Here is a 27424-nt window from a genome sequence, read left to right on the forward strand (position 1 = left end):
CCAAAAGGCTTTCAAAATGTGTATATACCCTTTAGAACTGGCAATGTCACTTCTAGGTCTGTATCCCAAAGAGATCATATAAATGGGAAAAGGATCCACACGTACAAAAATATTTATAGCAGCTCTTTTTGTGGTGGCAAAGAATTGGAAATTGAGGGGATGTCCATCAGTTGGGGAATGGTTGAACAAGTTGTGGTATGTGAATGTAATGAAATACTATTGCATATTAAGAAATGATGAGCAGGCAGACTTCAGAAAAACCTGGAAAGACTTGAATGAACTAGTGCTGAGTGAAGTGAGCAGAAACAGAACACTGCACACAGAAACAGCCACGTTGTGCAATGACTAACTTTGACTGACTCATCTCTTCTTAGCAATGCAAACATCCGAGACAACTCCAAAGGACTCATGATGGAAAATACTGTCCACCTCCAGAAAAAGAACTATGGATTCCGAATGCAGATTGAAGCATATTATTTGCTTTCTCCTACTCTCTTTTTTTTAATTTCTTCTTTCTTATGGTTTCTCGCATTGGTTCTAATTCTTCTTTACAACATGACTGAAGTGAAAATAGGTTCAAGGGGCAGCTAGGTGGAGGACCTGAGTTCAAATCCAACCTCAGACCAAACACTTGACACTTGACACTTACTAGCTGTGTGACCCTGGGCAAGTCACTTAACCCCAACTGCCTAAAAAATAAAAAAAAAATTTTTTTAGAAAGAAAAAAAGGAAATAGGTTCAATATGAATATATATGTAGAGCCTATATCAAATTGCATGCCATCTTGGGGTGGAGGAAGGGATAAATGAGGAGAAAATTTGGAACTCAAAATCTTATGGAAGTGAATGTTGACAACTAAAAATAAATAAATATTTTTTTAAAAAAGAAATAAAACATTAAAGGAATAAAGATGAGGGAGAAGATAAGGGAGGGACTTTTAGAGGGGACCCTACTCACATCAGATCTGGGTTAAAAAAGAGAACAATATATACATTTAGAAAGGAATAAAAGTCTTCTAAATTTATAAAGAAATAAGAGGGAAAGGGAAAAAGGATAAGGGAAGGGGGTGTAGAAGGGTCTTTAGATTAATGGGAAAGGGATAGGATAAGGGAGGAATCCTTATATGGGAGATAGATTAAGTAATAGGAGGGCAAGGTAGTGGGTAGAAATAAAGCAGAGGAGTCGGGAGGGATAAGAAGAGATACACACAAACATAAAATAAAGATCAGGAGTAGAATCTATTAGAAAAAACAGGGTTAATAATCATGATCTCAAAGTTAGAGTTAAGTAGATTTAAGGAAAAGAGAAAAATGGAGAAACTACACTATATGTCAGCTATATTGATCAATATTGTTTTAGACCATTTAAAATAACTAGACAGTATAAGGTTGTAATATTGCTGTGGTGTAGGAAATGAGTTGGTGGATTTGGAAAACTATGGAAAGACCTGGATGTATGAAGGAAGATGTTATCCACCTTCAGAGAAACAGAGGACAAAAAAGTAACATAGGGTCTTACATAAATGAATATGAATGTATATGTGTATATATGCATATGATTATAGATATCTATTGTATATATGTATACATAAGTGTATGCATATGTGTGCATGTGTTTGTGTGTATGTACATATATATGTATATGTATATCTATGAATGTGTGTATATATATATACACATTTAATTGTAGCCTTTTTGGGGAAGAGGAGGAAAGAAAGGAGGGGGAGAAGAAAGTTAAAAAGCGTACAGCAGAGAACAAAAGAAAACCTACAATGAAGCAAAGAAAAGATAGATGACTTTGAACATGTAGTATTTTTTATATAGGCTTTCCTGAAATGGAAATTTGTTGCATTATATTTTGAATCCTCTCCTGTGTTCTGCTGTGCACATGGCAATGTTTTTTTTTCTTTTCTTATTTTGTATTTAAGTTCAAAATTTTAAAATTTACAAAATAAAAAATAAAAGAAATGCTTTTTAGGGGTAGATAGGTGGCTCAGTGAATAGAGCATCCACCCTGGAGTCTGGAGGACCAGAGTGCAAAATCAATCTCAGACATTTATTAACTATGTGACCCTGGGCAAGTCACTTAACCCCATTGCCTCCCAAAATTAATTAATTAAATGTTTGTTGACTCGCTCCATTCTCAATTAACCTTAAGGAAATAAGAAATAAATAACTGAAGATATAAATTGAGGAGATAGAGAGAGAGAAGGGATGGGGAAGAAAGAAGTAGAAAGAGAGCATTTACTAGCTGTGTCACCCTGGGCAAGTCACTTAACCCCATTGCCTAGCCAAAAAGAGAGAGAGAGAGAGCAATTTATTAACCACTTACTATATGCCAGACACTGTGGTAAGTACACAGAATAGAAAAGCCAACAAACAGGTTGATCCCTACTTTCAAAGATCTTACATTCTAATGGAGAAAGACGAGTGATCTAGAAGTGAAGTGAGCAGTATGGCTAAATTCTCTCATGATAAAGAACTTCTGGATCAATTCTGTGATTGGCAGGTCCCTGCCTAGAATTGCTATCATCTAGAAGAGCTCATGATTAAGCTGTACCAATATGATAAAAATGGCAACCAATTAATTTAACCAACCAGCATTAGTTTACAGATAACCAAATTCATTTGAAGGAACAGAAAACCTAGATCATCAAAGGAAATAATGAAACAATTATGTGAAAGGAGGAGAGCACATCCAGAACAAACAAACAAACAAAACAGTACAGGTTAAAAAATAGAAAAATAAAACCAATGAAATAGACTACAGGAAAAATCAGAAATCATTGAACTCAATAATTCAGTGTTCAATAAACCCAGGAACATAAATTACCTAAGAAATGACTCCTTATTTGCTAAGAACTGTTGGGAAAACTGGAAAGCAGTCTGGCAGAAATCAGGCTCAGGCTAACATGTTATACCATATTTCACAATAGATTCAAAAGGGATAGGTGACCTGAATATTAATGATAGTTCTTAAAAATGTGGAACAAAAGCAGACCATATAACATTTCATAGGTAAGGGTAGGGACTGATTTCTTAAACCAACAAGGGATAAAAAAAATTTATAAAAGATAAAATAGGTAATTTTGATTTCACAAAATTAAAAAAACTTTTGTACAAACAAAATTAATGAATTTTGGATAAGATGAGAAGCAGTCTACTGGGAAAAATTCTTGTATCAAATAACATTCATAAGAGTTTGAATATACACACACACACACATAACTGAAATATATAAGGCCAAAGGCCATTCCCAAATAAATGTCATATAAGAGTATAAATAGTTTTCAAAAGTGCTGGAAACTATTAACAACCTTATGAAAGAAAGAATGCTCCAAACTAATTATAAGGGAAATACATGTTAAAGCAGCTCTGAGATTTTCCCTCACACCAGCAAATTGGCAAAGGTGACAAGAAAACAGGAATAGTCAGTGTTGGAGGGGTTGTCAAAAGATAGGCACATCCAAACACATTTTTGGTGGAGCTGTGAATTGATATAACCATTCTGGAAAGCAGTTTGTAATAACACAAATAAGTTGATTCAAATGCCCATACCATTTGACCTAGAGATTCTGCTGCTAAGCATATACCACATAGAGGTCACAAACAAAAAGAGAGGCTCCATCTACACCAAAAAATTATAGCAACATTTTGTGCACTAGAAAAAAAAAGACGATGCCCATTAACTGGGAAATGGTTAAATAAATTAGGGTACGTGAATGCAATGTACTATTACTATGATGTAAGAAACAACAAATATGATGAATACAAAAAAGCATGGACTTACATAAATTGGTGCAAAAGGAAGCGAAGTCAGAAAAACAACGTACGTAATGACGACAGCAATGTAAATGGAAAGAAGAGCAATAAAACAAATAAAAGTGAATGTTCTAAAATTATAATGAGAAAGCTTGGCCCCAAAGAAGAGTTCTCAGACAACAGATGACCTCTACTCAGAGAATGAGGTCTATGAGCATGAAATATTTCGCAAAACATCCAATTTTTTATGTATTGATTGGTTTTACCAATTTTTTTTTCTCTTTCCCTTTTCAAAAAAAGTCTTTGTTATAACAGGTGGTTCTCTGGCCATCTCCAGTCATCCCGATCTATATCTTGCCACTGGGCCCAGATGTCTCCAGAGGAGAAAGTGGAGCTGGTGACTGCAAAGCCCTCCCTCAGTGTAATCCAATTCACTTGCAAGCCATGGCTTCACTTACCTGATGTCATGGTCCTTTTCAAAAATGAAGGACAAACAAAGGTTCTCTAGCTGAGGAGAGAAGAAGCGATATAGGAAGGAAAGCAGACTATGAAAAAACAAAAGACAACCCCCAAAAAATCTGTATTAAAAAAAAAATCTAAGTTCTATGAGAGGAGGACATTTGGAATTGTATCCCCAGCACTTAGCATGACACTTAGCACGTAGTGTTTTGTTTTTGTTTGTTTTGTTTTTGTTTTGTTTTTTGCTAGGCAATGGGGTTAAGTGACTTGCCCAGGGTCACACAGGTAGTAAGTGTTATGTGTCTGAGGCCGATTTGAACTCAGGTCCTCCTGAATCCAGAACCAGTGTTCTATCCACTGCGCCACCTAGCTGCCCCACACATAGTGTTTAATAAATGTTTCTCTATACATTTATTTTCCTTCCCCATTATATTCTTTACTTATCCCATCTTATGTCATATTATGTCATATCATAGATCGAGAACTACAAGGAACCACCAAGGCCATGTAACCCAAACGTCTTATTTTACAGGAAGGAAAACTGAGGTATGGGGCTTTGAGGTGACTTTCCTAAGGTCACACAAGTATTGAGTAATGGAGTGGGATTTGAACCGAGGTCTTCTAACTCCAGAACCATTGTTCTTTTCAATAATGTCTCTCTTGTTCCATCTAAAAAAACTTTTCTTCATTTTTTTCTCTTTCCATTAGCATTCTCCCTGATACACTATCTTATTTTTCAAGCTAGAAAATCCCTATCTCTTCCTCTCCTCTTTTCTAACTTCTTTGCACCTCTTCTATCATTCCTTTCATTCCTCTGTCATATCCTCTCATAATTTTTTCACTCCTTTAATTGACATACGATTGTGCAATAAATGAACAGCTGGTGTTTACAGGAACTATAAATACAGGGAATGATTTGTTGCCAGCAAGACAGTCAGAAGATTTCTATTTTCTCTGCTGCTTTTGAGGCAGAAAGATGAAGCAAGCTAAGTTTTCTATGGAAACTGCTGGCAAGGTAAGTAGACAGTTTATTTCTAGAAATGTATTCTCATAGTTCAGTTTTATAGGTAAAGTGAACAGAGAAGTATGTTGTCTCATTAACTGAAAAACTTTATCACATAAAATCATATTATCTTATTTGTACATGCAAGAATGTCTTATTTATGCATTGATATATTCCTGATCATTTTTTGTGAGTCAAATTATTATAAAATGGGTATTTTATTGCCATAAAATTTCTTGCTATTTAGGGGAACCCTTTGGTAAATTCTTTGAATAATGTTTTAAAATCTAATCGTCTCTAATTTGTATTGATAACATGAGAGACTACCAAGAGGGCTAGGCCTGGAATTAGAAAGACCTGGGTTCAAGCCCTACCATATATACCAGTGGTGGATCCAAGGACAAATCACTTCATTTTTCAGGGCTTCAGGCAAGGTAGAGTAGGAGTATTGGGGGAATCAAGGGGCCCTGGGGTCAAATCCTGACTCTCTCACTTATTACTTTCATGACTTTGGGCCTCACTTTCCTTATCTGTCAAATGAAAGGTTTGGATTAGGCGACTTCTAAAGGTCCCTTCCAGTCCTAAATCAATAGCAGGAGAGGTGCTGATCAGCATTGGTGGAAGGAATTTCCACACTGGGAATTGCTTACAGTGATAAAATCACAGGTCCACCCACTCTCACCAGACTTCCCCAGAAATTATTTCAAGGCGTCACTAAGACATTTATTAGGCATAATCAAGTTTGGTAATAATAAGTTTAAGAATGACCTTTACTGTTAGAAGAAAATGAGACCCTAAGGAAAAAAAGGATCACAAATGGCCCTACCCTTGAATAAAATGAAGGGAATATAAAATTCTGAGCATTTTTAGGGGATTACTTGTCCCAATTGAAAGACAACAATTATGTTTTTATGATTGTAATAAAGTGATGAATTCCCATCCTCTCAATTTTGGAATGGGCTAAGAACTAGCAATCATCCTACAAAAGTCTAGACTCTCAATTCTCAATTCTGCTCCCTTGAACACTTAGTCAGGGAAAGGAACAATTCACATTCATATAGCACATTATAATTGAGAAAGACATTTCTGCATACATTATTTCTTTGAGGCTCTCAACAATCCTGTGGTGAGGCAGGGGAACAGGGATTAGTATTCTCATTTCACAGAAGAACTGAGCCTGAGAGAGGCAAGTGACTTGTTCAAGGTAATTTACCAATGGTGGAGGCAGGGTGTGAAATTGAGTCGTCAGATTCTATGTCTTTTACTCTTTCCAATGCACAAAAATTGTGGAAATGTATGGAGGACACAACTGATAAACCATCACCCTGAACAAAATCCTTCCAGCAGCAAGTGTGGAAAGGAATCTGTGTTCTAAATGACAGATCTTGGCTACTTTCATGATATAATTTGTATTCAGTTGTGCAATGGATAGAGTGCTGGATGTGGAGTCAGAAAGACCTGAATTCAAATCATGTTAGCCTCTGCCTCAGTTTCTTCATGTGTAAAATTAGGATAATAATAGCACCTACCTCCTAGGGTTGTTGTGAGGATCAAATGAGAGAATATTTGTAAAGCATTTGGCACAGCACTTGGCATATAGTAGGCACTTCATAACTACTTGTTTCCTTCCTTCACATCTTTATTTTTCTATTTATCCAAAACGTGCAGGTTAGAAAACCATGCTCAGTTTGAAAAGATACCAAGAGAGACAGCCAGCATGCCTTTAGTAGAAGGGATATCAAACATAATTTCAGCTTACATCAGGATCTTGTTCTATTTTATTAATTTTACAGGTTATCACATGCAGGGCAGCCATTGCCTGGACAATTAATGCTCCCTTGTGTATTGAGGAGGTGGAAGTTGATCCACCAAAGGCTGGAGAGGTTCGAATTAAGGTAAAGCTGTTATTTATGATTATCTCCTAATGATTAAGAACTCAATGGGAATCCCATTCTCAGCAAGTGAGGACTTAGAGGTTTTAGTCTTGTATATGTATGTTTTCCCATCATTCAAAAGTTCATGTCTTCTCTCCTTAGATTGCCTCCCTTGAGGTCCTCTTTCTGTAACCAACTGATATAAGTTCTTTATCATTAAATAGTGTTGGGGTCAACATTCTTTCAGCCAGTCAGGAGTCACAACTCCCACCATATGTATAGCATGAAGTCCAGAGCCATCTTCTAGGGCACTACCAAAAGAGGTATTATATGCAATTCAATCCAAATCAAGAAAACACTATTAAGCACCTCTATGTGCAAAGCACTAGAGAATATAAAAAGACATTTAAAAATAGCAAAGTCTCTGCCCTCAAGGAGCTTTCACACAACTGAGAAGATACAACATGTATACAGATAAGTAAAAGACATGGGACCCCAACAACGATGGGGGTGAGGAAAAGCTTCCTCTTGAAAGTGACACATGAACTGAAAAAATCTAGGGTGGTGGCAGATAGTGAAGAGCTCCAAATCTGATGGCTTTATTCTCTGAAAAAAAATCTCTTCAACTTTATTGTAATACCTTGAGCTCTACCACAATCATCATCATTAGCTACTGTTCTTTGGGAGAAAAAACAGAGAATACAAAAATGTAAAAAATGGATCTCAAAGATTATCAGGTTGGTACTCTCAAAGACACATATCTACTTACTTTATAATTAACAATTGTTTAATTTCTTGTTTGGTAAATATCAGTCTTCATTTCTCCTGAACTGGTGAAAGAAAAGCCTGAACATCCATACTTGTAAAGCAAGTTATACAATGCTCTGCAAACAATATATATTTATTTTCCCAGTAAGATGTATTAACCCAATTTTTTCTGAATACTTAGTTACCCAGGGCAGCTGGGTGGCACAGGGGATAGAGTGCCAGACCTGGAGTCAGGAAGACTCATCTTCCTAAGTCCAAATCTGGCCTCAGACACTTACTAGCTGTGTGACCCTGAGCAAGACACTTGGCCCTATTTGTCTCAGTTTCCTCATATATAAAAAGAGATGGAGGAGGAAATGGCAAACCACTTCAGTATCTCTGCCAAAAAAAAAAAACCCCAAATGGGGTCATGAAGAGTCAGACAGGACTGAAAAACAGCTGAACAACAGACAAAGTCAAGGCTTCTCGTCATTAAACTTGCTACTTGCCCATGAGAGACAGCTGAATAGAGAGCTGGTCTGGAAGCCAGAAAGGCCAGGTTCAAGCCCCACTTCTGACGTATTTGTGTGACCCTGGGTAAATCATTTAGCTGTGTTCTAGGCAACTCTCTAAGACTATAAGTTGTGGGGAAGGTATTAACCTGCATTAGTAGAGGGAGTTTCACCACCCTGGAGTCTGCTATACCAATGAAATTGCAGATCTATTCCCTATCTTAAATCTCCCACTTAAATTATACCAGCCATTTTTCATCAACCAAGATGCAATAGTCACCACAGAAAGCATAGACATGTGATTAAGTAGTAATGAATGCTAACTGGTTGGGGGGGGGGGAAGGTTGGGAAGAAGGGGAATGAAGTTGAGTGAATTTTGATTAACAAAAATTAAACAGAAATTTATGTATCCAGAAATCAATTTCTAGGACTTTCTGTTTCCCCTACCATAAAACAGAGGTTCTTAACCTGGGACTGGTCCATGGATAGATTTCAGTTGATCCATGGACAGGAAAAAAAATTCAACTTTATTTTCCCTACCTCTAACTGAAATTTAGCATTTCCTTCAATTATTTAAAAATGTTATTCTGATATGGGGTCCATAGGCTTCACCAGACTGCCAAAAGTGGGGTTTATGACTCTAAAAAGGTTAAGAAGACCTGATCTACAGGGTTTGGACAATAATTAATCATTATTAAGTCATTAAAAGAGATTTGGGGGCCAATTTCTCACAAATGTAATATAAATTCTTCTTTCTGGTACACTTCAGGATATGAATCTGAGAAATCATCCATGTGGGTTCTCCCTCCAAAAGTATCAATTATAATCCATCTGTGTCTTCTTGTCCTATGCAATCTTGCCTGTCTTCTCTCATAAATCCTCCACCAACTTTGTGAAGACCCAATCTTGGATTACATCCACTATTCTCTACCTCTACTTCTATTCATGTGCTCCTAAATGGTGCTGTAGAAATGATAAAACTGCTCACTGGGTCCACCACAGATTTGTGCTAGACAATCTCAACTAAGTGCTCACTACAGTAAGGTAATCCTCCCTAATTAATTCACTCCACCCACCACAGTGACTATTTCAAACCATTTCATTCCTCCTCAAACCTTTGTCTTCTTCCACTATCTTTTCCTTCATTGTCATCTCTCACGAAGTAACTCTTCTCTTGCCAAGTCAAACTTCTATACATGTGCCCTTAACCCCATTGCATCCCATCTTCTCCAGCAGATTGGCCCTTCTGTCATCCTCATTCTTTCACTAATGATCAGGCTCTCCACAACTACTGACTATAAACATGCCTATTTCCCTTATCCTTAAAAAACCCTGACTTGATCCTATTAATCCTATAACTTTCCTCCCTCTTATAAATCCTCCCTTACAAATTACTAGGGAAAAGTCACTTACAATCCCATTATAGTAGCCATAATTGTTCAGTATCAGTTTGGAAGAAGGTCTCTATTGGAATGCCCCAGGTTTTGGAATGTCCAGGTTTGACCAATGACTTGAATGAAGGCATAAACAGCATACTTATCAGATTTTTGGATGACACAACAATAAGAGTGATAGATAACATACTGAATGACAGAATGAGGATGCTAAAAGATCTTGATAAGCTAGAACACTGAGCTTCAATCCCAAATTTTTTAATTTAATAGGTATAAATGTAAAGACTTACAGCTGAGTTCAAAAAATCAATTTCAGAAATACAAGATGGAGTTAACAAAGCTAGAAAGTAATTTATATGAAAAAGATCTGGGGGTTCCAGTGGACCTCAAGCTCAATATGATTCAAACAATGTGATATGGCAGCTGAAAAAATCTAATTCAATCTTAGGTTATGATAAGAGAGTCAGAATGTCCATGATCATGGAAATGAAATGAGAGTACTCTGCCCTGGTCTGATCATGTTTGGAATAACATGTTCAATTTTGGGTTATCAAAATTCAGGAATGGCACTGATAACTTGAACAGCAACAGGGCAGGAGAATAGCATTGTAAAAACCCTTGAGTTCATGTCATGTGAGGATCAGTGGAAGGAATTGGGGATAGTTAGCTTGAAGAAGAAAAGATTTGGGGGAGGGGTGGCAGAATAGGTATTTGAAGAGACTTCCCATGAAAGAGAAATTAGACTCATTCTGTTTGCTGTTCAATTGTGTGTTCTGGCTGACTACAAAAGGTAAGCATGTTGATGGGGTCCCATGAACTATACTTTTAGCCTTGTACTGTCAGTCATCCAACAAGTATTTATTAAGCACCTAGTATGAGGTTAGGCAGGGCAGCTAGATGGCGCAATGGATAGATTGCCAGGCCCGGAGTCAGGAAGACCTGAGTTCAAATCAGATCTCAGACACTTACTAGTTGTATGACCTTGGGCAAATCACTTAACCCTGTTTGCCTCCTGTTTTCTCATCTGTGAAATGAGCTAGAGAAGAAAATGGCAAACCATTCTGATGCAGTTTGGGGTTGCTGGGAACCCTGAAATGTCGGGTACAAGATGGATTCACCGGGAACAAATTCACACACTCAAACCATCTTCCAGTCAAGTGGCCAGGTTGATTGTAAAGCCAATAGTACCGGGAAGGAGTTCCTGTAACCTAATGGGAGTAACAATGATGCTTATACACAAAAAGGACAATGAAAGGAATCTGGATGGGACTAAGAAGTGGTAGTATATGCAAGTAGTCTGGGGTAGTCCAAGTGAGATAGTGAAAGGAATGTCAAGTAAGCTAATTAGGTAATCTAGGTGGGCCGGTTGCCTTAGGTGGAGGCGCCAGTGGTCTGGACTGCTGAAATATATGGGGAAATTCTGGGACTAGGTGGCTTTCAAAGACATGATCTTTTCCTTTTAAGGGTCCCGGTCCCATCACTCCATCATTTTTGGTCTTGACTAGAGAAGAGCTTCAGGGGTTCAGGCAATTCCCCATATGGGCCACCAAATTGATGTGGTTTTGGGGTTGCTGGGAACCCCAAAATGTCAGGGTACAGGGCAGCGTCTGCCTGGAATGAATTCACCCACTCAAACCTTCTTCCAGTCAAGTGACAAGGCTTGTTGTAATAGCAATAATAGCAGGCAGGTTCACTAGGAACCCTATTTTGGGGTTCCCAATAACCCCAAACCACATCAGCTCCAGCACTGTTGCCAAGAAAATCCAATGGGGTCATGAAGAGTCAGACACAATTCAATAACAACAACATTGGGGTGGAGTGTGTAACATGTTTTATCAGCCATACTATGCATTAGGTTAGATTTGTCTGATCAAGCTAAGAGTGTCAACCAATGGACTGGAGAAAATACAGGAAATTCACCACAACCAGAACAGAATATGTGGAATTTTCAAATGCAGTTTTGTTGGTACTCTTTAGAACTATGTGCTTTTGGCAACTGCCAACATGACTAAAAATACCAAGAAGGTCGGAATTGTTGGCAAATATGGAACACGTTATGGTGCATCCTTCAGAAACATGGTGAAGAAAATTGAAATTAGCCGGCATACCAAGTATACCTGCTCCTTCTGTGGCGAGATCAAAATGAAGAGACAGGCTGTGGGTATTTGGCATTGTGGATATTGTATGAAGACAGTAGCTGGTGGTGCATGGACCACCTCTGCAGTCACAGTCAAATCTGCCATCAGAAGACTGAAGGAATTGAAAGACCAGTAAAATCTGTAACCCGTAGTCCAACAATAAATGGGTTAATTTATGGAATTAAAAAAAAAAGAACTATGTGCTTTCCCAGCCTTCCTTGCTCATACCTTAACCAAGGTGGAAAACAACCATCTGAGAATAACTGGCCCACATAAAGAACAGGTGACAGATACACTAGGGCAGCAAATTCAGGAGACAACTGCCTGGATGCCATCATTGACAATATAATTTGTAATGCAAAAAGGGGCAGTGGAACCCTCAGACCTGGAGGTCTTAGCACAGTTGCATATTTTGTTGTTGGTCCTCACCAATGGAGGACCAAATCCTAAAATATGTTTAATATCATTTGGCATAGTGTGTATTTATATAAGTATGCAAATTATATGTGTGTGTGTATGCGTGTATATATGTACATATGTATGCAAACAGCCAGAAAAAAACTATTCAACTCTCCTCATCTGTTCAAATTTCCTTAGGAAAATTGAAAAGATGAAATATTGTAGTTCTACGTTGGAATAAACCCCATCACAAATATAATCAATGAATTCACATATGTAGAATTTAAATCCAGCAGGCCACCTTTCTTACTCCAAATATTAAAGAAGAAAAGCAACAATAAAGACTGCAGGGCAGGGATGGAGTGAAGAGAGACCTGAATAGGAATTCTACCCCCAACAGCCCACAGAGCTGTGGCAAGCAACCCCTCAGAGCCTCTTTTTCCTTACCTGTAAAAACAAGGAGGGTGGCACAGTGGATAGAGCACCGGCCCTGAAGTCAGGAGGAACTGAGTTCAAATCGGGACTCAGACCAAACACTTCACATTTACTAGCTGTGTGACCCTAAGCAAGTCACTTAACCCCAATTGCCAAAAAAAAAAGAAGAAGAAGGGTAAATAATTTCACTAAAGACATCCCAGAGTTGTTGTGAAGTAAGTTCTCAGGAAATACTAAAAAACACTCTTGAAATGTGAGTATCATATCTTTTGCCCACTCTAAATGCAAAAACCTATGAATTCACTTCTCTGGACTCCCCCATGATTTTTGCTGTTTGTTTTTTTGAAGGTAATTGGGGTTAAATGACTTGCCCAGAATCACACAGCTGAGGCCAAATTTGAATTTCGGTCCTCCTGAATCCAGGGCCGGCACTCCATTCACTGCACCACCTAGCTGCCCCTGACTCCCCAGTTTTACAAACAAACATTCTGATATACATAGAAGAAGAAAGAGGATGATACATGAGAAACTCTGAACTTCTGTTGTTACAGAAGTTTTTAAGTGTGTTATGCAAGCATATGCTATACTAGGTTTCAATGAATCTCTAATATTGTAGGAAGAAAATATTCTACTGTATTTGATGTTATTTAATTGTCATGCAGGTTTTCTCTTCAGGCATCTGTGGCTCAGATAATCACATACTAGATGGAACATTCCCTGTACCTTTACCTGCAATTTTGGGACACGAAGGAGCTGGGGTAGTAGAAAGCATTGGAGAAGGCGTGAGCAGTGTGAAACCAGGTGAGGATGGAAGCCAAAATGGTGTTTGATGTCAGAAGTTCCTCCTTTCCACCCTCCTACAAAAATGATCAAATTCTCTGCAAAAAAAGAAGGGAATTTTGAATTAGATCAACATATGTATAAGTAGATTATAAGATTTAGATTAGGAAGAGACTTAGTGAGATTATTCGGATTGCAACATCCTCTGCTAGATTATAAAACTCCCCAACTGTAAAAAAGTGTGTCTCTCTTAACTTTGGTCTCACACTCAAAAAATATTTCTTGACTAGTACCAAGCTAAATGTAGTTTCTCGAGACGCAAAGACTGTTCCCCTCAAACAGAACCTGGAAAAGGGAAGTCTGTCTGTGACTGTAAAGGTGAAAAATGATGGAAAACGAGGCAGAGGATTTAAAATGGGCCTTAGATTTGAACTGTAAAAGTGGGGGATGGCACCCAGATCATAGCAGCCTCTGCAATTCCCCCTTCTGAATGCCTTGGCAAGACTACGGACAGTCAGGAAACATGTAAAGCTAGCTAGGTGGCCCAGTGGATGGAGTCAGGAATACCCGAGTTCTAACCCAGTTTCAGACATTAGCTATATGACTGAACAAGTCACTTAACCTTTGCCTGCCTCAGTTTCCTCAATTGCAAATAGGAAGGATAATAGACATATCTCACAGGTTTGACGTGAAGACCAAATGAGATAAAATTGGTCAAGTGCTTAGCACAGTGCCTGTGATACAGGTAAATGCTTAATAATTGCTTGTTTCCTTTGCTTCCCTTCCCCATATGTCCCACGGAGGGAAAGCTCTTGAGACTTACCTGATATTTAAAGGTCAAAACAAAATCAAATGCATGCACCTGAATCAAGAGAGAAGAAATAGAGATTCCTAGCAGAACTTTGATCTCCTATGAATTGAAACCTTGATTAGTGACACCCTGTCCAGCCAACATCTGATGCCTACCTTTAGGAAAAAGCAAGAGAGTTTTCCAGGTCCTCCCTGCTCCATCACCAGAGGGCATTCTGGGACATCCTCCTAGCTCTCTGCACTTGATTTTGGCTTTTAGAATGGCTGTTACCCCTCAGCTCTACCCCTTTGTGGGTGAGAGTCAATGTTTTAACATTAGCCCATTGGTTGGTTATATCTCTGTCAAATCTCAGGGCTCGGGGTCTCCATCTCACTGACTTCTCTCCTTTGTTCATACATCCCTTTGTCCCAAATCAAATCATGGAAGGTCAATTCCAGCTCCAAACAGGGGGCAGGCAGTGCTTTCCTTTGGGCTTTTCACTCATAAATCCACCTTATGAGCTTCCACTGATGTAAGACCAGAACAAAGACTGCTCAGTTGGTCTCTCACTAGAAGGCACCACCAGGCATTTACCAAGCCTACCAGCTTTAAGCATGGTTCTTCTCTTGGAAGTGGTCTTCCACAAGAGAAGAGAAGCACAATATTCAGAAAGAGACACTGACAAGTAGCATGAAATGCTGCGGACAAGTCAAGAAAGATAAGGTTTAAGAACACGTCATTGCATTTGGCCAGTAAGGGAACAATTCAGGGGAGGCAGGTTCAGTTTGGGAGCCAAATTGTAAAGAGTTGAAAAGTGAATGATAGGGAGAGGAAGTGAAGGCCAAAGAATGTAAACAACTTTTGAGTTCGTCTGTGAAAAGACTGAGAGGTAAAGGATGGTTTGAGGAGATGGTAGAGTCAAGTAAGGGCTTATTAAAGATGGGGGAGATGTAGCCATGTTTAGTAGGAAACAAGTCAGTTGATGAGGAAGGACTGAAGATTAGAGAGTGAGGGTCTAGGAGTGATTTTAAGGAAAGTAATCAGAGGACACAGGACTAAATAAGAGGACGGGTACAAGTAGAGGGATAACCAGAAGATCACTTCAATTTTTTAACTTTTAAATGTTCTTTTTTATTCTAAACTTAACAATATCAATAAACACAAATATGTTGATATACAAATAAGAACAAAAAAGAGGATTATATAAGACACTAAACATCTGTTTATATAGTTTTGTTTAACTTTATTAGCAAGTAGTAGAAAAGAGGGTGCTGAAAGCCAATAGCCTCTAGTTCAAAAGTTTTTCAGGGAGTATAAGACACATGTACTGCCTTCATTCTTGAGCATGTAATGGCTTTGCAAGGCTTAAAATGCCAGAGAATTGATGTCCATAAAGCCAACAGCTTCTGTTACATTCATATAGTCATTTGCATGGCCCAGGTCAAGAGGAAAATTGCTTCTTCCTAGCAAGGAACATTTGGATTGTTAATGCCAGTTATGTGACAAGCTTTCAACCCAACTCTGTGAGTTATTTCTTGTGAAATCCAATGTACACAATGTGCTGAATTATCTCCATATTTTATCTTGATGCTATAAAATTTTTCTCTCCATCCATAGTGATAATGATTTTTTTCTGTTTTCCTCCCTTAGGAGATAAAGTCTTAATGATCGGTCTACCTCAATGCCGAAAATGTGATTCCTGTTTACATGCCAAGGGCAACTATTGCCTGAAGGCAGAGTAAGTGCCTTCCTATCACTAATTCTGCTTACAATTCTGTTTTCATGATGGATCTCATGATGGTTCTGCGTCTGTCTGTCTGTTTCCATGAACTAGTCTGTTTTCTTCTGTTGGACTGATGCTTGATGGTACCACCAGATTTACATGCAGAGGGATGAAAGTGCATAACTTATTTGGAACAAGCACATTTACTGAATACACCGTGATGCGTGAGATATCAGTAGCAAAAATTGATGATGCTGCACCCCTGGAGAAAGTCTGCATATTAGCCTGTGCAATCCCCACAAGCTATGGAGCTGCTATTAACACAGCACAGGTGAGAATGTGTAGACAAGCAGTCTGGTGAATGAGGCTTTCCCTAATCGATGCCAAGACGTGACTGAACCAACCAAAATGATCAAGCAAGTAGCCTTGTAAAGACTCAGGCAGACGGTGAAGAAACTTTTTTCTATTTTGATAATGCAGGCATATTCAGCACTGAAATCTCACGAGGAATTTTGTGCTCTTCATGTGCAGGTCACCCCTGGTTCCACCTGTGTTGTCTTTGGGCTTGGAGGCGTTGGCTCTGCAGTTGTTCTGGGGTGCAGAGCAGCTGGTGCTGCCAGGATCATCGGCATTGACATCAATGAAGGGAAATTTGCCAGGGCAAAAGCTCTTGGCGTCACTGATTGCCTTAATCCTCGAAACTTCAAGAAGCCCATCCAGCAGGTGGTGGTGGAAATGACTGGGGTTGGTGCTGACTTTACTTTTGAGGCCATTGGGACTATCGAGACGATGGTATGTTATCTGTGGGCACAGAAAGATGGTGTTTCACATCAGCAAGTAGCCACATATTAGACTAGTTTAACTTTACCAAAAAGAACTTAAAAGAAAAAAGATAACTAACACACATGGAAAGTTACCTTACCTTCAATGCTCTGTGGAATGGAATGTTTTTAAATCATTGTAACCATGCACTGTACCCAGTGATAGAGCATTATACTATACACAGATTCAATATAAGGAGGATCAATCCCTACATATAAAAAGGGCTGTCTCCCACATGTGGCATGGATGTGGCTCAAAAGGAGGAAGAAGAGAGACCTCCTGCCTCTTCCCCCTTCCCCAAATGAGAAGTATAATCCCTTTCCCCCTCTGCACCACCTCAGTCTCTGTGTAGGGTAAGAGGATTAGTTCATAACTTAATTCAGCTCCCAGTTCTAAGTTCAAAACCCCACTAAGGCTTGAGTCCCAGGCACCCTGGTTTGTCAGGGTTTCCATGCTTGGCTGGCTGGCTCCATTACCCCACCTGCTATCCTGGCTGCAAGGTCACCATGGCTCACTCTCAGTTCCATGAGGATCACCACCAGCACCGGAAACTGAGGACAAACAACAAAACAGAAACAAATACCACCAGGATCAAAGAGAGGGAATAGGGGAAGGACTTGCCTTTCCCTCTTATCAGTTCAGTTTATGGCATCCATGTTGGGCACAAAACATAAGGGTTACTGAAAAGTGTAGATGAAAAGATGATGAAAAAGAGAGGAAACATCTCAGTTTCACCAGTTTTAAAGACATAGACAGCCAATCAATGGAAGGCAAACTGGGCATGCTCAAATAGCCTGCACCACAACAAAAATCAATTTCTCTCTATCTCTCTTTCTCTTCTCTCTCTCTCTCCTCTAAAGATATTTCTCTCTTTCTCTCTCACATCGTCTGTCTCTGCTTCTATCTCTCTGTATGTCTTTATTTCTGTCTTTCACAGTCCTTCATGTTCTTTCTCTCATGTCTCTCTGTCACTCTTTCTGTCTCTCTCCCCCTGTCACTGTGTCTTTCATGTCTTCTCTCTGTCTCTCTCTGTCTCTGTCTCGTTCTCCCTCTCGCTCTCCTTTTCTCATGTTCTTTTATTTTCTTCTCTATTTCCATCGCTATCACTTTTTCTCTCTGTAAATCTCCTACTCTTGAGAGCAAGAAATGTAACAGAAGAAAGAAGGAAAGAATACCAAATGGATGGGAATAGAGAGATGTGAAATGGAGAAAGAAACCAAGCAGGCAAATGAAAAAAGTAGTAGAGGGAAAGAAGAGAAGTAGAAGAACGGGTAAAGAGGGGACAGACATGAGAGGCAAAAACTACAATAAATATTACATCATATGCCTCAAGCAAATTAGGATACAGAAAAATGAAGACATACTCTATTTATTTAAAGACATATTTTCTTCAAAATAATTAGAATGAGGGATGAAGCACAGGAGAAGGGAAGGAAAGTGACAGGGGATGGCCCAAGACAAACTGCCTCATTTGACATATTACCCCAATCAAGAAATGGAAATTTATGACCCAATCTAACTCATATGGCTCAAATGAATAGGACCTATACTTAAATTAAGCATTAATTCTACTGGTTCTCATGGTAGAAACTCTATGTGACCCAGAAATACGACTGAAAGACTCATAATTGTATTGTTAACCCTAGGTTGCTGCTCTGGAATCCTGTAACCTGAGTTATGGTGTCTGTGTTAGTCTTGGAGTACCACCAGTAAAATCCCAGCTTTCTTTGGACCCAATGAAGCTTCTATCTGGCCGGACCCTGAAAGCGTGCTTGTTAGGTGGTAAGAAGAAAACTTGAAATGACCAGGGGTTTTAACCCTAACAAATCCCTTTGAGTTTTCCCGAAACATTGGGAATACAGATATAGCAGCTAACATGTATAGAATAAGAGACAAGAATGAAGTCAATCAATAGGTTAGTCAAATAATAAGCATTTATTAAGCATCTACTATGTACCAGGTATGTACTAAGTACTTCTACAGAGAAAGCTAAAAGTATTTCTACTCCCCTTCTAAAGGTGGGGGTGTGCTGGAACCAGCTCAAGCCAGCTCACATAAGCTGATTCTTAAATGTTCAGTGTAAGCATTTATACCTCTGAAATTAGTAAATGTTACAAATCAGGATATGGTATTATTTTGTTTATTATCTAGGCTTAAGAGAGCGATAGATGAAATGTTAAATATGCAGATTAAACTTAAAATTGTGTCCTATGTACATTTTTTGCAGAGTCAGTTATTAAACATTAATTAGCACATCCTTGACTAAAGGGTCACCCCTAAGCTGGCAGATCACTCTCAGATAATGGAATCCTTGCCCCTGCTTTCACTGAGAGGGAAATTGAGGCTAAGCAAGCTGAAGAGGCTGGTGTGAAATCACTCAGATTTCATCAGTGAGGGGCATCTCAGATCATGGAGTCCAACCCCCTGCTGTTACTGAAAGGGATACTTAGACCTAGAAATCTGAAAAGCCTGGTATGAGGTCAGAAATAAGCAGCCAGGGCCTACCCAGGTGAAATAATTTCACCCTGGACAGTCACCTAAAGAGGCATGAAAGGAGGAGTTTTTATGGTGAGGGAGCAGAAGATTTATAAATATTGATTCATATTGGATGCAACTTAAAACTAGTCCTTGTCATCCCAGGCTGTTATCAGCAAACAAAGCAATCCAAAGCATTTATTCCAGAGGACAAAGGAGTTAGGACCATAACCAAGAATAATCTATCCATCAAAATTGAGGGTAATCCTTCAGAGGAAAAAAAAAAAGGATATTTAATGAAATAGAGGAATTCCAAGCATTCCTGGTAAAAAGACCAGAGAGGAAGAGAATATCTGACATTCAAATACAAGACTCGAAAGAAGCATGAAAAGGTAAACAGGGAAGCAAAATCATAAAAGACTCAGTGAATTTAAACTGTTTCTATTCCTACGTTAGAAGACGTTACACACACACACACACACACACACACACATAATTTTTAAATAGTATTTTATTTTTAATTACATGTAACAACAATTTTAATATTCTTTTTTTTAATTTTGAGTTCCAAATTTTTCTCCCTTCTTCCATTCCCCCTTCCCTAAAACAGTAAGCAATCTGATAGAGGTTATATGATTGATTTGATATAGGTTATATGATATAAGATTACATGACTGTAAAACATATTTCCATATTAGTCATGCTGTGAAAGAAGAAATAGACCAAAACACACACACACACACAAATAAAGAAAGTGACAATAGTATGCTTCAATCTTTATTTAGAATCCGTTGGCTCTTTCTTTGTATGTGGATAGAATTTTCCATCATAAACCCTTTCTATATATATAATTTCTAAGAATGTTATCGTGATTAAGCAGTTAGAAGAACTCTAAATAGATAGAGGGCACAGTTGATTGTGTTAGGATGATCTCAAAAAAAGGGGTGAGAAAGAAGGATGCACTGGGAAGAGGGGGAAAGAGAAGAAGAATGGGGAAATTATCTCACATAAAAGAGGCATGCAAGGAAGAGCTTTTATGGTGAGGGAGAAAATGAGGCAGGCAATAACTTAACCTCACTCCCATCAGAATTGGTTCAAAAAGGGAAGAATATATAGACATCTATCTTACCCAAGAGGGAAGTACAAATGGAAGGGGATGAAAGAAATGGAGAGGTTGATAAAAGGGAGGGCAGATTAAGGGAGGCAGTAGTCAGAAGCAAAACAGATTTTCAGGAGGGACAGAGTAAAAATAGAAGGAGAGAGAAAAGGATAAAGAGAAGAAAATAGGATGGAGGGAAATACATAGTAATCATACCTGTGAATGTGAATAGGCTAGACTTATTGATAAAATGTAAGCAAATAGCAGAATGGACAAGAAACCAGAATCCAGCAATATGTTGTTCACAGGAGACATACTTGAAACAGAAAGATACATACACAGAGTTAAAAGAAAGGGCTGGAGCAGAATCTATTCTGCTTCTGCTGAAGTAAAAAAAAAAAAAAACAAGGGTAAAAATCATTATCTCAGACAAAGCAAAAACAAAAACAGATCTAATTAAAAGAGATAATCAGGGAAACTACATTTTGCTAAAAGGTACCATAGACAGTGAAGTAATATCAAAACTTTACAGCAAGTGTCTTTGATATAAGCTTCATTTCTCAAATATACAGGAAACAGTTAAATTTATAAAACTAAGAGTCATTTGTCAATTGATAAAAACACAAAGGATATGAACAGGCAGTTTTTAGAAGAAGAAATGAAAGCTATCTACAGTCAGGTGAAAAAAATGCTCTAAATCACTACTGTAAATTAAGACAACTCTGAGGTACTACTTCATACCTATCAAATTATATAATATGACAGTAAAGGAAAATGACAAATGCTGGAGAGGATGTGGTAAATTAGAGACACTAAAGCACCGTTGGTTGGAGTTGTGAACTAGTCCAAACATAATGGAGAACAATTTGGTACTATGCCCAAAGGGCTATAAAACTCTACATACCCTTTGACCTACCAATATGACTACTAGGTCCGTACCACAAAAAGATCAAAGAAAAAGAAAAAGGACCTATATGAACAAAAATATTTATAGCAACTCTTTGTGTTGGCAAAGAATTGGAAATTGAGGGAATACCCATCATTTGGGGAGTGGCTGAACAATTTGTGCTGTTTAAATGTAATGGAATACTATTGAGCTATACAAAATGATGAGGGGGTGGTTTCAGAAAAACCTGAGAAGACCTCTGTGAACAGATGTAGAGTGAAATGAGAAAAACCAAGAAATCATTGTATACAGTAACAGCAATATTGTAATGATCAACTATGAAAAACTTAGCTACTCTTGATCAATACAACGATCCAAGACAATTCTGAAGGACTCATGCTGAAAAATACTATTCACCTCCAGAGAGAGAACTGATGAACTCTGAGTTTGAATTGAAGTATAATTTTTTTACTTTAATTTTTTCTTTCTTTTTTGATGCAATATGGCTAATATAGAAATATGTTTTGCATGATTTCATATGTATAATTTATATGTTGTTTGCTTTCTCAAAGAATGGTGGAGGAGTTGAAGGAAGGAAAAAATTTGGAACTCAAAAAAAGTTTTTAATGTTAAAAATAATAATATATTTGAAACATTTTTTTAGAACATCACTGAATGCTGCAGAAAGGTCAAGAAGGATGAAGACAAAGAAAAGGGCATTGAATGCAATGAACATTCAATTTCTTTCATATGAATTAAGAGCACTATATTGTTCAATGTAAATCCTAGATCAATACAAGGGTCCTAGCCCTATGAACAGGTGAAATTTGGTTCTTCAAAGTCCTACTCTGGAATAAATCATTGAAGTGAAAAAAGAAAAAGAAAAAACAAAGACCATATCCAAGTGGAATAAAGGGAGAAGATGATATCTGAACTAGATCTTGGAGGATTGCAAAAATTTCAGCAGGAGGAGGGGGATGAAGAGCACCTTCTAGTCATATAGAACAAAGACATGGGGGTAGGAAAATACAGTATGAAAAGAGAGCCAGTTTGGCTGCAGAGTGGATGTGTAGGAGCGATGTGATGGTGGATAGAGCACTGCAGTCAGAAGCAAGACAACCTGAGTACAAACCCTGCCTCAGACACTTCTGAACTATGTGACCCTGGGCAAGTCATTAACTTCTTTGGGCCTCAGTTTCTTTATCTGTAAAGTGAGATTGAACTCAATATGTCTGTTCAGATCTCAAATCTACCACTCTATAATTTATGATCCTAAGTAATGTGAATTAAACCCAGAACTGTGTAGGGCCTTGAATGACCTGTTCAAGCATTTGATCTTTATTTAACATAAATAGGTAACAGGAAGTCATTCAAAGTCTTTGAGAAGAGGGGTAACATGAACATTCCCAGGAATATAAATAGAATACCATGACCAGGAGACCCATGTGCTCCATCTAGTGTTTCTCCTAGGCAATCAATTAGCTTCTTGTCTTGTCGGGAGAAGATGGAAGGAAGACTCTTACACTACTGTCAACTGATCTATGATGGATATTTCTGTGTTCAGAAACTGATATGCGATGGATAAGTCCTGTGTCCTTTCTGTGTGCTTGGATGGTATACTGAAATTTACTTGATTCATCAAGTTGGCCTCATTGTTCAAGCATCATTATTATCTTTGTTTTTCCTTCACAGAGTATAAAAGCAGAGACCATATTCCTTTATTAGTAGAGGACTATATGAAAAAGAAAATTGATGTGAACTCACTGATAACCCATAGCCTGCCTTTCGTCAAAATTAATGAAGGGTTTGAGCTCCTCCGATCAGGACAATGGTGAGAGCTTTGTTTGGTCATCTTTGTGCCTGATATTTACATGGGAAAAAATATCACAGTGAAAATGAGGAATCCCCTCTCACAAGATCCTAAATGAGTTAGAAATAGATGGAGAAGGTGGCCCTGAGGAAGGAATCAAGCAATGTGGCATCCACTACTAACCTCACTACTCCTTAGCCATGTGATGTAACAAAGCTTGTCCTTTCATCTCTCTGTACCTCAGTTTTATCGTTTAATATAAAGTGGACATAATAATACCTATCTGACCTACTTCACAAAGTTCTTGAGAAGATCAAATGAGTAAATAAAAATGAAGCCAAAATTAAACATGCTATTTAAGTCTCTAATACTATTGATATTGGTGTTGCAAGTCTAAAAGTATAAGTAAACATGTTGAAATTACAATTTAAATATGTTATAGTGCTCAGTGTTAGGCCTGTCTCAGCTCTGAAATTATTTGCAGGCTGTGTGCAGAGAGAAGAGGTTGGAAAGGTAGGGTGGCACTAGATTACAAAAGATCTTAAATGCCAGGCAGAGAAGTGGGAACTTTATTCAGTAGGCCATAGTGAGCCAAAGATTTATGAGAAGAGGAGTTATGTGAGCAGACTTAAACGCATCACTCAGTAGGCTTATTGGAGAGTGGATTGGATGGAGAAGTGAATCCTGGTTCCTGCCTGGATTCCCTGGGTTCATATTCAAAGAAGAGTTTTTGTTTCGTCTTTTCTGAAATGTGCTGGGAATTTTTCAATCATGCATACATGGATGAAGGATAGGTAGGCTGTCCAGAAGAGGTGAGATGGAGTGTATCCCAGGCATAGGGAACCAAAAAAGCAAAGGGTGGAATGTATTCAGGAAATGAGAAGTAGTTAGATTTGGTTGGAGTATAAGACACCTGAAGGATGGTGGTGAAAAATATGGTTGGAAGGACAGAGCCAAACAATGAGAGGTGTTGATTATCAAACAAAGCAGATTTGTCTTTTATAAGAACAGTCTCTAAAAATAAAAAAATTAAAATAAAATAATAATTCACACTTCTCATCTTAACAAAAACATATTTTGCCTTTTGGAAAGCCCTATCTTGAGAACTCTTTTCTGAAAATCTAAGGCAGTCCCATCTACTCATTATTTTATGCAAGGGACCTAAAGCATTCATGGAAAGCCTTCCTGTGGTCTACGTAGGTTTACCAAAATCAGTTGACTTCCATATTATTAAGTTTATTCCTAATTAAGCCATGGTGATGGCTTCCATCCCAATGGAAGCAAGCTATTTTTTTTTGTCCACATCTACCGATTTCATCATTGTAGGGAATCCCTAGTGTGGCACAGACACGCAACTTAGTGACTCATCAGTAACTTACAGTCTTAGTGTGTTGCTTAGGTCACTGAGTGGTTAGTTAAATGGTTTGCCCACGATTACATAGATAAAATGTGTCCAAGGCAGCAAACAATCATCTAATCTCAGAGGGAAGGCATTAGCAGTAAGGGGGTCCTAGAAAGGCTTCTTTCAGAGGGTGAGATTTTAGCTGGGAATTTTAACTTGAAGGGAGCCAGGGAAGCCAGGAGGAAGAGATGAGAAGAGAGAACTCCAGAGTTGGAGGACAGCCAGTGAAAAATCGTAGCATTGGGAGATGGAATGTCTTATAAGACAAACAACAAAGAGGCCAGAGTTTCTGGACTATAGAGTATGGGGGAGGGAGCACAGCATAAGAAGACTAGCAAGGTAGGAAGGAGACAGGTTATGTAATCCTTTAAATGCCAGAGGGTTTTTATTTGATCCTAGAGTTAATAGGAAGCCATTAGGGTTCGTTGAATAGTGAAGTGATATGATCAGACCTGCATTTTGTGAAGATCACTTTGATAGCTGAAGGGAGAATGGACTATTATGGGAAAACACTGGATGAAGGCAGGTCAACCAGCAGGCTATTGCAACAGTCCAGGCAAGAGGTGATGAGGGCAGGAATATGCAAGAAGTGTCACAAAGGCAGAATTGACAGAACTCGGCAACAGATTGGATGGAGGAGGTTGGTGGGAGGGAGAGGAGTCAAGGGTGATGCCTACACATACAAGCCTGGGTAACCAAAAGGATGATGGTATCCTCAACAGTAATAGGGAAGTTGGGAAGAGAAGGGGAATTTGGAAGGAGAGATACTGAGCTCAGTTTGGGATGTGTTAAAATGCTCAGGATATCCAATCTGAAGTGCCCAATAGGCAATGGCAGACTCAAGACTGGAGGTGTAAAGATAGGGTAGGGCTGGAGAAGAGGGTTTGAGAATCATCTGCTCAGCGTCAATGACTTGAACTCAGATCTTTCTGACTCCAAGATCTGCCCTCATGTCACTGCACTATACTGCCTCTTAGGGACTAATTGGAATCTTACCATGTCAAACCTCTGAGATCACATAGTCTAATTCCTTTATTTTACATGAAGTAGGTAGTGAGTTGTAGCAGAAAAAGTGTTGAAGTGAGAAGCTGAAGATCTGGGTTCAAATCCTGACTTATACACTTCCTGGCTATGTGATGTGGACAAGTCACTATAATGTCTCTGGGCCTCCATTTCATCATCAGGAAAATGGGGAAAATACAAATTCTATCCACTTCACAGGGTAAAGAAAATGCTTTGAAAACCTTAATGTGTATATGAGTTGCTAATATCATTACTAAGCAACAATGAAACTTGGACCCAAAAAGATTCAGTAAGCCACCCAAAGGCACACCGCTCCAGGTGGAAGAAGCCAGGTCTCAGTCCAGTCCTCTTTCCATGCTATCATGTCTGGCTTCCACTGGTGCCCAGTTACACACGATGACTCCAGACTGAGCCAGCTATCCAAATGTCAGCCCTTTGTCACAAGGGAAACTGTGTAGAGAGGGTGGAGGCGTCATTCCCAGGGATCGGAGAAAAAGCATCATTTGTGCCTCACTGACAGTGACCCAGGAGCATCATCACGCAGTGGGAAGGTGCCATATCCGAAGCTCAATGGCAAAGGGAGGCAGGACATTACTTCTACCCTTAGGATCCTGAGGCTTCCTTTCATGTTGTTCCATTCTCCCTGGAATGTTATGCTCTGAGACCTAGGCTGTGTGTTAGAGATGTTCTTCAAAACAACATTCGTACTAGGAAGTTCCCCCAGCCCACTTTCTTCTATGATGTATTATTGATCTGTACAAAGAACCAGCATCAGAGGAAAGAGAATGAAAGGGACCTTTGATTCTTTCCTACATTATTAAAGTCAGTGACCAAGTGAGGTCCAGGTTACTTGCTGTTCCCCTTCAGGTGGCAATATTTGTTGGAGATAGACCAGAAATGAAAATGGAGGGCAGGGGCTGTACAGACCACTTGAAGATTCTTTTTTAATGTAATTTTTATTTTATTTTATTTCTAATAAAAAGAATTCACTTTCTCTCCTTCCCACTCAATTGAAAAGAAAAGAAAAACAAAACTCTTGTAACAAAAATGTATTGGTAAGGAAAACAAAAACCCAAAATGACCGTGTCCGGAAACATATGGCTAAACAATTGTTTTTGCACTTCTGTATTTCAGCATTCGCTGTGTTCTGTTGTTCTGAGATCCTAGTGGAGGAAAGGGGAATGGGAATCCAAGGAGACATCCTTCCTTGCTACAGTATCATCCTCTTGGGGTCTTTATATAGATCAGGACTGGGGTTAGAAACTTGGTACTTCCAAGAACAGTGGGAAATGGAATAAACTACTTCTGAACATTATGCCATTAAATATGTTTGTTTTAAATCTGTGTGCAAAGTTGACTCATGTATTAAAAGGGAAAAAATATGGGAGTTTAGTTCTTCTGTCTAATTATATCAACATAGGTTGATACTCTCCTATAAAGAAAGGTTCCTACCAATTTAAAAATACTATAGCTCCATCCTTAAATTAGTGTGAACTCTGAGTTATCTCATAAGGACTACACTTGCATTTTCAGTTCTTGACTGGGGTAATTTTAAGCCTAAAGCAAAGCTTTTGCTCCTCATCCTTTTGCTGAGCCTGTGCTCTTACGTCAAATTGCTTGCTGTCTTGGGGAAGGAAAAGTGAATGGAGGGAGAGAGAAACATTTAAAACTCAAAATTTTACAAAAATGAATGTTGAAAACTATCTTTACATGTAATTGGGGAAAAAATAAAATACTATTAAGAAAAAAAAAAGAATCCTGTGTTCTCATTTCCCCAGTGACACTTCCTGCCAATCCAGATTCTGAGGACTTTTCTAAAGTTGCAACTGGCTGGTCTATCTCTCCAATCTGATCCTGTGGAAAAGAAGCAGAGACCTCACCTCTCTTTCCCT

General features: G+C 38.6%; 2 protein-coding genes across 4 annotated transcripts; both read left to right on the forward strand.

Moving 5' to 3' along the window:
• The first annotated feature begins 5157 nt into the window (after positions 1–5157).
• LOC114024495 (alcohol dehydrogenase 1-like) lies at positions 5158–27424 on the forward strand. 3 transcript variants are annotated; one of them, XM_027837500.1, is made up of 9 exons: positions 5158–5235; positions 7017–7118; positions 13385–13523; positions 15943–16030; positions 16127–16346; positions 16547–16807; positions 18484–18619; positions 22990–23128; positions 26667–26755. In XM_027837500.1, exons 1-9 carry the CDS (start codon positions 5197–5199, stop codon positions 26689–26691), a joined length of 1149 nt encoding a protein of 382 aa, XP_027693301.1. In that variant the 5' UTR covers positions 5158–5196; the 3' UTR covers positions 26692–26755. The 3 variants fall into 3 exon arrangements, with proteins under 3 accessions (XP_027693301.1, XP_027693304.1, XP_027693302.1); XM_027837503.1 differs by lacking the exons at positions 22990–23128; positions 26667–26755 and adding an exon at positions 27311–27424 and having other exon boundaries at positions 18484–18616; XM_027837501.1 differs by lacking the exon at positions 22990–23128 and having other exon boundaries at positions 18484–18616; positions 26667–27175.
• Positions 11755–12024, forward strand: LOC114024496 (60S ribosomal protein L37a-like). The gene has a single exon (XM_027837504.1). It carries the CDS (start codon positions 11755–11757, stop codon positions 12022–12024), a length of 270 nt encoding a protein of 89 aa, XP_027693305.1.

This window comes from Vombatus ursinus, unplaced genomic scaffold (genome assembly GCF_900497805.2).
Source record: "Vombatus ursinus unplaced genomic scaffold, bare-nosed wombat genome assembly UNPS02014821.1, whole genome shotgun sequence".
Lineage (NCBI taxonomy): Eukaryota > Metazoa > Chordata > Mammalia > Diprotodontia > Vombatidae > Vombatus > Vombatus ursinus.